Below are 11,518 nucleotides of genomic sequence, written 5' to 3' on the forward strand. Positions count from 1 at the left end.
AAGTGAATTTTTTTTTTTGGGTTTGCCAGGTCAAATGCCTACTTAATTTCCTTTCGATTTAGTTGAAATTTGATGCATATTTTTAGACGTCATCAAATTATAGAAGATTAATCTTACAAGGCAACATAAAAATATTAAACTTTTCAACATAACATTAAAATACAGTTATCTTATTAAAAAATAATAGATACAAATGAACATCATTAATATTACAAACTGAAACTGACTCAGTAACGGAATAAGGAACCTTAAATACAAACTTGTAGGTAACATTAATAGTGAGACACAAATTTTCATATTTCAAATTCGATGAGTATATAAATCAGGGGTCCGACCTTTTCACTAACCTCGCACGTATCGAAAGTTTTAGTGTACCAATTGCCTTTGATAAGTATATGATTAGGGGTTTAATGCTGAGGAACACGAAAGTAGAGTGGGATAGGATTGTGAGTTTCTGAAGAAGAATCCCACACTGAGAATGCACTAGTGGAATTCATCCATTTCTTAGTCATTTCTGGGTAATGACGATCTAGCACATCTTTCAAGGTTTCAGTTGTATTCACCCATTTCAATCCCCTTTTGGTGTATGTCTCCTCGTTGTAGTTGCTAGTGAAAAATCTGTCTGCCTCTAGCCTCCTGCAGTTTTTTAGATTAACTTTTCTATCAATAATTCCATAAGAGCAGATAAATGATTGATTTGGATTAAATTTGAACGGATCAAATTGATTAATATATTATAAACCAATCTATCCAAAGTAATTAAGCCTGAATATATACGGGATGAAGTTAAAATGAATCTTATAATTAGTCATTACTGGTCAAATCGACTAACATGAACCAAAATGTCCACATCTTTTTATGTTCCACTCTGAAATAATTCTTCCAGATTGACATAAAATTATCAAATTCTTCCAAATTACTAATAATTTCCAATGTAAAAAATATATATATATATAATTTCCATCTCAAATTTTGAGGCAATTGATTAAATATTTTGATAGATCATATCAATTAAACTGGTGAATCAAGTTAACAAATGCATTGTAATTTTATTTGTTTAAGCAAGACGAGTTACAAAATAATGGATATAACTTCGTATTTTTTATAAAATTACCAACCTTGATGCCATAAGGAGGAATATGACAAAGGCAGTTTCAGAAATAGCAAATCCCTTAATCTTTTTTTCTGCTGCCATTCCAACTAACAAATCCAATGCTTCTACATCATTACCATATACTTCATGAAGAGTTTTGATGGCTTCTTCATCATCAGTCAAATCTTCCCATTTGGAGATGGGAATTTGCAACATTCTCCTTCGAAATTCGTTGTACCTAGCAACACTCCTTTCTCTGTCCCTATAAACTGTCATACAACCATTCTAATCAATTAATGTGACATAAAATAGTTCAGAAACTTCATCATATATATAGTTGATAGGATTAAAGACCCTGCGTATAGCGGGAGCTTAGTGATGAACTTACTTTCTAGAGCCGCAAGGTCAACATGATCTGACCTGTCAGTTCCATCGACATCTTCCGGAATAAGATTCCTCATCCATATTGGATAATTCCAAAGCTCAAGAGCTCCACACGCTTGATGACCCATTGAAACCATTTGCTTAGTAAATCCTATTCTTGATAGATTCTCCTCTCCTTTGCCTCCAATTAAATCTTTCATTGGAATTCTGTAATTTCATGGAAATTATATTTACTATATATACAAATTGCATATTAAGTACACAATGATATATGACTTACTCATTTGTTAAAGGGAGAGATTTGTTTGGTCCAGGTGTTGCATCTATATTTCTCAACTGAAGAGTGTCAGGTAAAAGTTGATGCATTCGGTAGACGCTCACAAATTCCTCTGTCAAAGAATAAGGCACTCCATGATTTTGAGGCTTTTTCATTCCCACTAAACCACCCAAAACGCCACCACCTCCAATGTGCCCAAAAGTATCTTTAATCTTCTTCCCTAGCAATCCATACCTGCAACAAAAATTATTTAATCACACAACTACATAACGGAATAAGAATAACTAGTGTTTCAAAGTATTCACCAGTTGGTGCGCATTGCTGCGAGCAAGGTGTCCGTTTTTAGAAGCTCGACTGTCCAATCTATAGTGTGAACTTTTGCAATGACAGCAGAAGTCACCAGTCTTGCATGACGATACAAGTCCTCATCCTCCAATTCTGGATATTCCTTCTGCAATTTCATGAGTCCAACCTAAAAATGAGTAAAATTACAATGTCCCTAACTCTATAGTTATATGATTAATTGGTACCTTCAAGACATCACAAACAAGATTATGCTCTTGAACAAAGAGCGCCTGCAGCGCTAAAAGTCCAGCCCAAGTGTTACGAACATCACCAGAGATAATTTTTCCATTTTCATCTTGTTCGAGTAGCCCATCTGCTGATAGTTTCAACTTTCCGTCTTTATATGTTCTTACCTTCTTCAGAACCTCCGCGTTGCTCCCATAAACAGCACTTCCATCCCTTCATGTACAAGTATGAATTACTTAATGTCTAAATACACTCATGGGATCAACCGTGCTACATAAATTGGAACAGAGAAAGTACTATTATACATATTGCAGTATGAAATCATACCACCAAGGGGTACGTCTGTTCAAGTGGCCGGTTTGAATTTCATAAAACCCCGTAGGAGTTTCCTTTGATTTGTAAAACTTAAAGGACTTGAGAGGGCACTGACTTGCAACTTCTTCAGGTGCCGTAAGCTCAATCTGTACATAAAATTTACAGTAAAAAATACATCACGAATTATTTTCGCAATTAAATTGAATGAAAAAAATACACAAATTAAAGATATACAGAATATACCTGCTGAGTGTCTTCCAAGTGGTCGATCCAATCATGAATCATAAATTGTATCCAAGAGGCTGCTATCATGTTGAATTGTTTCCCTGTGTCCAAAAAATTTCTGCGTGCTAGCAACTTTGTTGCCACTACCATTGGATCTGGATTCTTTAACTGCATGCATTTCACTATTTTTTAGAAAGATGAAAGCCATAGTTTGAAAACTCAACATTCATTAAATTAGTTCTCTTGATTTTTGCTTTACAAAAAAGTGCAATGACAACTCTGAATTAATTTCTCTGCTTCATTTTACTTGGCGCTTATTCTAAAGAAAGATTTTCCTCTTTACTTGTCTATGTTAGTAATTAGTGTTGAATACAAAAGAAAGAGGTCTCAAGTATGGAAGATTCTAGAAGAAGCAATAATAGACCAGTTGTTTTTCTGTTATAACTGTTTTCAGTTAGTTACACTAGTGCTAATGGCTAGTTAGTTAGTTAGTTAGCCTAATCTCTAGCCTATAAATGTATATGAATATACACATTGAAGTATAAGGAATACAGGCAGTTACTCTTCTCTCTCATCTTCTTCCTCTTCCTTTCTTCTACAAACACTATCAAACTCTATACTTCCTCCATTGTTGAATAAACAAGAAGCTTATTGCTATCTTGCATAATTATATGGTATCAGAGACAGGTTCACTGGATCAAAACTAGCTACCTTAGTCGATTTTGAAGATTGAAGAAAGTGCTCAATCACAGATTCAGATTTTTTCAAGTTCTTGAAGGATTTCTTGAGACAAGATTTGAAGGTTCAAGTAATGGCAAATGGTGTCGAAATGGGTGGTGGATCAACCAGCAGTGCAAGAGCTGTTACTACAATGGATTACAATCATCCTCTCTTTCTCAGTCCCTCAGATGTTAGTGGAACACAGATCATCTCCTTCCAACTGACAGGTGTGGAAAATTTCTCTATCTGGTTTAGGTCTATGCGTGTAGCTCTGTTAGGAAGGAATAAATTAGGACTTGTTGATGGTTTTTGCACTAAAGAAAAGTTTTCTTCTAATCTGGGAAACCATTGGGAAAGAGTAAATGTTATTGTATTATCATGGATTATGAACTCTGTGTCTAAAGAGTTATTAGGTGGAATCATGTATGCATCAGTTGCAAGTGTTGTGTGGAATGAGTTGCTTGAAAGATTCAACAAAGTAGATGGTGCTAGAACTTTCAATCTGCACAAGAAAATTGCAACACTATCTCAAGGAACAACTTTTGTGTCCTGCTATTTCTCAAAACTGAAGGATCTATGGGAAGAATTTGAGGCACTTGTGCCTGCTCCTAGTTGTGATTGTGAAAAGTCCAAGGAGTTTGTTCTATATCTACAAAAACTGAAGTTGTTTCAGTTCCTCATGGGACTAAACAAAACATATACACAGGCTAGAAGTCAGATACTACTTATGGCTCCTTTGCCTACTGTCAATTAGGCATATGCCATGATAATAAGTGATGAAAGCCAAAAATCTATAGCTACTAATGCAGGTGTGCTAGGATCTGGTCCTGCAGGCATTAGTAGAAGTCTTGACTTAGACATGTTTACAAGAAATAGGATACAGAAATTCAAGAAGAACTACAATTTGCAATGTGACTTCTGTAAGCTAAAAGGTCATACTAAGGAAAATTGTTGGAAGTTAGTTGGAAATCCTCAAGATCATGAGTTCAAAAAGAGGTTCTGGTCTGAAGGAGATAATGCAGCATGCAAGGTGAGTCTCAAGATACTACAGAAATGACTACACGACAAGGTTCACATTTAAGGTCTATCCAAAGTAACTAGCTCAATGATGGATGCCATCAAGAAGAGTCTGAAATGCAGTTGGATCAACTAGGTCAGATGGGAACAACAGCCGTTACTAAGGAACAATATGATCAAATCCTGAAGATGATCAACAAAAATAGTGGTGCTAGCACTTCTACTGAGGCAACAAATGCTGCAAATACAGGTATTAGTGTATTTCTAGCTTCATATGAGTCAAGAAATTGGATAATTAACACTGGTGCCACAAATCACATGGTTGGAAAGTTAGACCTACTAGTGAATGAGTCCATAACAAAACTAGATAAGCCAAGAAGAGTGTATTTACCTAATGGTGATCTGACTGAAGTTACACATGTGGGATCTAGTTATGTGTCTGCTGAAAATAGTATAACAAATGTGTATCATATTCCTCAGTTTACATGCAGCTTGCTTTCAGTATCACAACTGACCAAGGAATGGAAATGCTCAGTGAACTTCTTTCCTGATTTTTGTGTTTTCCAGGATCTTTGTACTGGAAAGGTGAGGGGGATTGGTAAGCTTGATGGAGGTCTGTATCTCTTAGTGAATACTTAAGAAAGGAAGATTGCAGCAGCAACAAAAGTCTCTACTAAAGCTGATGAAAGTAAAGCCCAAGAATAGCCAAACCAATCCAGCTGGCTGGTCAATCTCAGAGATCTTATCGGCCGGCAAACCGGAGACGGACCGCCTTTGAAAAAAAAGGAACTCACTTTTTTTAGCTTTGTTTAGCCTTTCGTGGAGATCGAATCCTCGACAGATAACTGGTAAGTAAAGCTATGGACTGGGTTCTCACTCTAAGACAGGTCTAATTCCGCGATAAAAGAGCTCTGTTTGATCTGTGGCATAGAAGATTAGGACATGCCTCTTCTAATATACTTCTAAAGTTTCTGCCTACTAAATTTCATGTAGTAGAATATAGAGTAAAGAAATGTACTATTTGTCCTTTTGCCAAGCAAACCAGACTTCCTTTTCCTACAAGTAATACTCAGTCTGCATGTTGTTTTGATCTAATACATATGGATCTATGTGGACCTTATAGAATTCCTACTATGAATGGTAATAAATTCTTCTTAACAGTGGTTGATGATTATTCAAGGTTTACTTGGTTGTTCTTATTGAAACTCAACTCAGATGTGTATGTGCAGATACAACAATTTCTTGAGTATGTTAAGACACAGTTTGGAAAAACCGTGAAAGAAATTAGAACTGACAATGAAACTAAGTTTGTGAACTCATTATGCAGTAGTTTATTTTCAACCAAGGGTATTGTACATTACACATCATGTTCTTATTCACCTCAACAGAATGGTGTGTCTGAAATAAAGCACAGACACATCCTAGAAGTCACAAAAGCATTGAGATTTCAAGCAACAATACTTGTTAAGTTTTAGGGATATTGTGTTTTAGCTGTTGTGTATCTCATAAATAGGTTACCTAGTTCAAGTATTGATTATTATACTCCATATAAGAAATTATATGGTACTAAACCATCTTGTGAGCACCTAAGAGTAATAGGTTATCTCTGTTATGCTAAGGTGCTAAATGAGTCTGACAAGCATATGCCAAGATCAAGAGCAGCTGTGTTGATGGGATATTCTAGTACTAAGAAGGGATATATCTTATATGACATATCTACTAATGTTTTTTTTATTAGCAGGGATGTGTTTCCTTTCAAGCTTAAAGCAGCTGATGATCAGATTCCCTATCATGTGTTTCTATTAGAAGATCAATATTCAGCAGCAAGTGATGTTATGGCACCCTTGTAGGCTCCTATAAATGTCTCATCTCAAGAGGTTCCAAACATTGTGAACCAGAAAGAACACCTACAGCCTCATGTACCTACTACTAGACAAACCATAACCAAGATATATCAAAGAAGATCAAGCAAACATCAAGCGGTTACTTAGCAAGAACATCAACTACAAAGGGTTCCTAATACTACACAGCCTGCAACTCAACCATCTGCAGCTCAAGATCAAAGGAAATCAACTAGAGAAAGGAAGTCACCGGTATGGATGAATGATTTTGTCTCTAAGAATACAAAGAAGGTACCTTATGCTCTTGCTAATCATGTATCATATGATAAACTATCTCATTCCTATAGGAGTTTTGTGGTGAAAACCTCATTTGTTACTGAGCCTACAAGCTACTCTGAGGCCTGCAAAGATCCTAGATGGATAGATGCAATAAAGACTGAAATAGAGGCCTTAAATTCCAACCACACTTGGGAGGTTGTTCCCTTGCCTAAAGGTAAAAAAGCCATTAGTTGTAGGTGGATATATAAGGTGAAGTATAAGGCTTCAGGTGAAGTGGAAATATTTAAATCCAGACTTGTAGCAAAGGGTTATGGCCAAAGAAAAGGGATTGACTACAAAGAAACCTCCTTACCAGTTGTGAAGATGAAAACTATAAGAACTATTCTTGTTACTGCTGCAAAGAAGAAGTGGTTTATTCATCAGATGGATGTCTACAATGCATTTCTAAATGGTGACCTCACTGATGAAGTATACATGGAGTTGCCTCAGGGATTTGCCAGTCAGGGGGAGAATTCAGTATGCAGATTGATTAAATCCCTATATGGCTTAAAGCAAGCACCTAGATAATGGAACACGAAGCTATCAGAAGTCTTACTAAGGTCTTAGTTTGTTCAAAGTCAATATGATCCATCTCTGTATATAAGAAGGACACAAGAAGGAATCACTTTGGTACTTATGTATGTTGATGATATGCTAATCACTGGTGATAGTTTGAAACTGATAGAAGATGCAAAAGTTATGCTACAACAAAGCTTCAAAATGAAGGATCTAGGTGAGTTAAGGTTCTTCCTTGGTATAGAATTTGCAAGGTCAAGCAAAGGGATACTGATGCACCAGAGGAAGTACACTCTAGAGTTACTGTCAGAGTTGGGATTGACAGCAGCTAAACCAGTAGTTACTCCTATAGACTACAATGCCAAACTGACCTCAAAACAATTTGATGATCATGTCAAACAACTACAACCTACTGATGATCCTCCTGAAGATTAAGGTGTATATCAAAGACTGATTGGCAAGTTACTATACTTAACCATGACTAGACCTGATATTGCATTTAGTGTACAAACACTAAGTCAGTTTCTACAAGAAACAAAGAAGTCTCACATGGATGCTGCAATCAGAGTTATGAGATATGTTAAAAATCAACCTGGTCATGGTGTGTTACTATCTAGTGAACCAAGTGATCATGTGAGTGCCTACTGTGATGCAGATTGGGCATCATATCCTCAAACCCGGAGATCAGTGACTGGTTACTTTGTAAAAATTGAGAAGTCAGTTATATGTTAGAAGTCAAAGAAACAAGCTACTGTTTCCAGAGGATGAATTCAGAAGCTTAGTAGCTGTAACAGCTGAGCTGGTTTGGATACTAGGCTTGCTAAAGGAAATTGGAATGGAAGTAAAGCTGCCAGTCAAGGTGTTTAGTGACAGCAAATCAGCTATTCAAATAGCTGCCAATCCAGTTTACCATGAGAGAACTAAACACATTGACATTGATTGCTTCTTCATAAGAGAAAAGATAAGCCAAGGGATAATCACTACAAACTATATTGCTACACAAGATCAACCTGCAGATATGCTGACCAAAGGCCTCACCAAGGCTCAACAAGTGCATCTAAATCACAAGCTAGGAAAGTGTGACATTTTTTCACCTTCCTAGCTTGAAGGGGAGTGTTGAATACAAAAGAAAGGGGTCTCAAGTATGGAAGATTCTAGAAGAAGCAATAATAGAGTAGTTGTTTTTCTGTTATAACTGTTTTCAATTAGTTACACTAGTGGTAACGGCTAGTTAGTTAGTTAGTTAGCCTAATCTCTAGCCTATAAATGTATATGACTATACACATTGAAGTACAAGGAATACAAGCAGTTACTCTTCTCTCTCATCTTCTTCCTCTCTCAGTTCTCTTCCTTCCTTTCTTCTACAAACACTATCAAACTCTGTACTTCCTCCATTGTTGAATAACCAAGAAGCTTACTGCTATCTTGTATAATTACAATTAGTGAAACTTATCATTTTCTTCTCATACTACCCTCATAATTAAACTATCACATAATGTACTATTGGTAGTCAAAATGGCATATGAAAAAAATTGTGGTCAAAGAGCAACTCGTTTGAGTATCAAAATTCGAATGCTATCATCAATATTTTAGCTGATATATATACAGTAATACAGAACAATCTTTTTAATAGCTCAATTGATTGGCTATATAAACTTCACCTTGTTAGTAAGAATTTGATTTCTTAAATTGTAATCAGAATGAATAAACAAATAAGTAGTACTCCTCCCAACTATCTATATTATACTAATGTCTCTTACGTGACTTTGATTATAATTTATACTAATCTCTTTAAACACTAGGGCAAGAAGTAGTCTTATATATTATACAGTATACCTTGTCATGTTGATCAACAGGCATCATATTCCTGCCAAAGAAAGAAAATTCACTGCCTGCTCCTTCATTGAAAGGGTCATTGTATTTTCCATCAGCAGTTCTATAAGGGTAATCCTCTGGATTTGATCGGACGCCGGTAGGTGTTCTACCCACGTTGATCAAATTATATTCCTGATTAAGATGCCGGCGAAGTCCAAGATAAACTAGCCCAAAAAACACCGGTAGCCGGTGCCATAAGTTATGCTTATCAATGACATGAACTATCTGCATGCATGTCGATCGTCACGGTTAAGACAGTAAATAGTCCCCCGAAAAATGTAAAAATTGAAAATGAACCAAACAAGTATGAAGTGATAAGCTTTGAGGACGTAGAATAAAATCCTACTATGATTATGTCTAGAATTAAGTTTCCTTTATCGGACACATGCATTTTTCATGAAAAGTTACAATAATTGGACCAACACTTTAAAAGAACACAGTAATCATACGAAGAATTTATGGAATTTTCTACACAAAGTTTGTAGTAGGTAAGAGGAGACATTATATGGGCTATGGCAATCAAGAATTAATTAGGGCAGGAAAATAAACCAAGTAAAAAGAATTACCAGAAACGAAATTTTGTCGTTGAGAGTCATTTTGTCAAGGATCTCATGAAAATCTTTGTGGATTAAACCACGAAGAGGGGAGAACAAGAGATTCCTGAGCATAACCAAAGTCATGTTTCCAAGTTTGTATGATAATTGAAAACAAATATTGTATGTAATAGGATGTTCTATATACGCTTTGGGGTACATATACATCCTCACTATATATAGAGTTAAGTACAAGATGCACGAGGCACGATTTCCCAAAAAAATACTATCATGTTGGCTATGGTCCTTTGACAATTCTAATGTATAGCCAAATGAATTAAGATCTATCCACTTGAAAATTATTTATTTTTCCTATCCAATATGCATAAATTATACACTGATTCTACATAATTATACCAATATTTGTCGACTAGGTGGCGGCTATTTTTACATGCATATATATTCAAAGTGAGCTAATCTGCTTCGTCCTCGATCATTTAAACAAGGCAGTGTGAATTTTGTATAACATTGAATGCAATGACACACACGAAATATTTTAAAATTGCAATTGGTAGCAGTTTATAATGATGTAACTTGGAGAAAAGAAGAATAATAAAATGTAGAAATGATATCATATCGTGCGACTTTGTGCAGTCCCTAACAAACCAATTCAAACTTTTATGTGTGGTGGCAGTTTTAGGTACGCAAATGTACTAAGTAATTACTAAACTAATACTCATTTGGTTATTTATATTAACATGTTGGAGTAGTACCAACATTTGGTTTTTGGCCTGGTATGAAACATTTGATTTTTTGTAGAATAATACTGAATGTAAAAATAAAATTGTAGAGATCTAAATTTTATGGGACTTTAAAGGACAGATAAATTATGTTAGATCCTTGGAGGCTATTCTAACCTAAACCTTAAATCACACCATAAATTTCATATTTCTTGAAGAGGGACGTCAAAATTTCACAAATTTAAAAATATTCATAAAGAGATCAAGGCATCAAATACTATCTTTGTCAAAACTGCCATTCAATGTTTCTAACCATCAAATATATTGCAAGTAAGTCCAAATCATTCCACATTCGAGAAAAACAATCCCCGAATCACTAAGAAAAATTAAGGAACAAAATTTTGTAATTACAATATAATACAATCTTGATGAATAAAATCACTTGTTATTTATTTTGTGATTGAAGTATATTTCCTGTATTTGAAAAAATTTATTGCAAACAACAGCTCTTTGTTTCCTTTCTTATCTCAGTACTTGGGCAATAGCTTCATTATATTGACATGCCTTCACTATCTATATTGGAATCAAACTCTATGATTCCAATATGACTAATCTAAGCTATATTAATTTATATTCGAATACTAATTAAACTAATTAAACTCTACATGTTATGTCTATCAACCACACATAGAATACATCATTATTCACCTGGAAAATCACTACAAAGAAACCAGAAATATTTCCGAATCTTTTTACATAAATAAAAGGGAGAATACTCACAAAAATACCTGAAGTTTGACCGGATTTTCAGTTGAGCATACTGAACTTTGTGGGGTCCTTATTACCCCCAGACTTTTTAAAAGTAGAATTATTAACCCCCGAAACTCTATACCCAGATTTGGCGGCCGGAGGTGTGACACACACGCTCTTTCTTCTCCATTTTCGTTATTTTCACCATTACAGCCATATTACTCCTACAAACAACATTGATAATACTACAACACACAAATTTTCACCATTTTTCACCAAATTCTTGATTCTTCATTCTTGAAATTTGACTTTTATTTAGTTCATTAAGAAAATCTTTTCCCAAATTTCAAATTCAAATTGAAAATTTTCTTCAATAATTTTAT

The 11,518-nt window shown here is 35.1% G+C and overlaps 1 protein-coding gene across 2 annotated transcripts; it reads right to left on the bottom strand.

Moving 5' to 3' along the window:
• Nucleotides 1-149: 149 nt before the first annotated feature.
• On the bottom strand, nucleotides 150-10,292 carry LOC107860618 (alpha-dioxygenase 1). 2 transcript variants are annotated; one of them, XM_016706032.2, is made up of 10 exons: nucleotides 9,679-10,292; nucleotides 9,074-9,337; nucleotides 2,844-2,993; nucleotides 2,613-2,746; nucleotides 2,285-2,498; nucleotides 2,060-2,205; nucleotides 1,758-1,988; nucleotides 1,482-1,684; nucleotides 1,119-1,362; nucleotides 150-636 (listed from the first exon to the last, which is right to left on the bottom strand). In XM_016706032.2, exons 1-10 carry the CDS (start codon nucleotides 9,871-9,873, stop codon nucleotides 408-410), a joined length of 2,010 nt encoding a protein of 669 aa, XP_016561518.2. In that variant the 5' UTR covers nucleotides 9,874-10,292; the 3' UTR covers nucleotides 150-407. The 2 variants fall into 2 exon arrangements, with proteins under 2 accessions (XP_016561518.2, XP_016561516.2); XM_016706030.2 differs by having other exon boundaries at nucleotides 2,060-2,226; nucleotides 9,679-10,094.
• Nucleotides 10,293-11,518: the final 1,226 nt, after the last annotated feature.

The sequence above is a fragment of the Capsicum annuum genome, chromosome 2 (assembly GCF_002878395.1).
Source record: "Capsicum annuum cultivar UCD-10X-F1 chromosome 2, UCD10Xv1.1, whole genome shotgun sequence".
Lineage (NCBI taxonomy): Eukaryota > Viridiplantae > Streptophyta > Magnoliopsida > Solanales > Solanaceae > Capsicum > Capsicum annuum.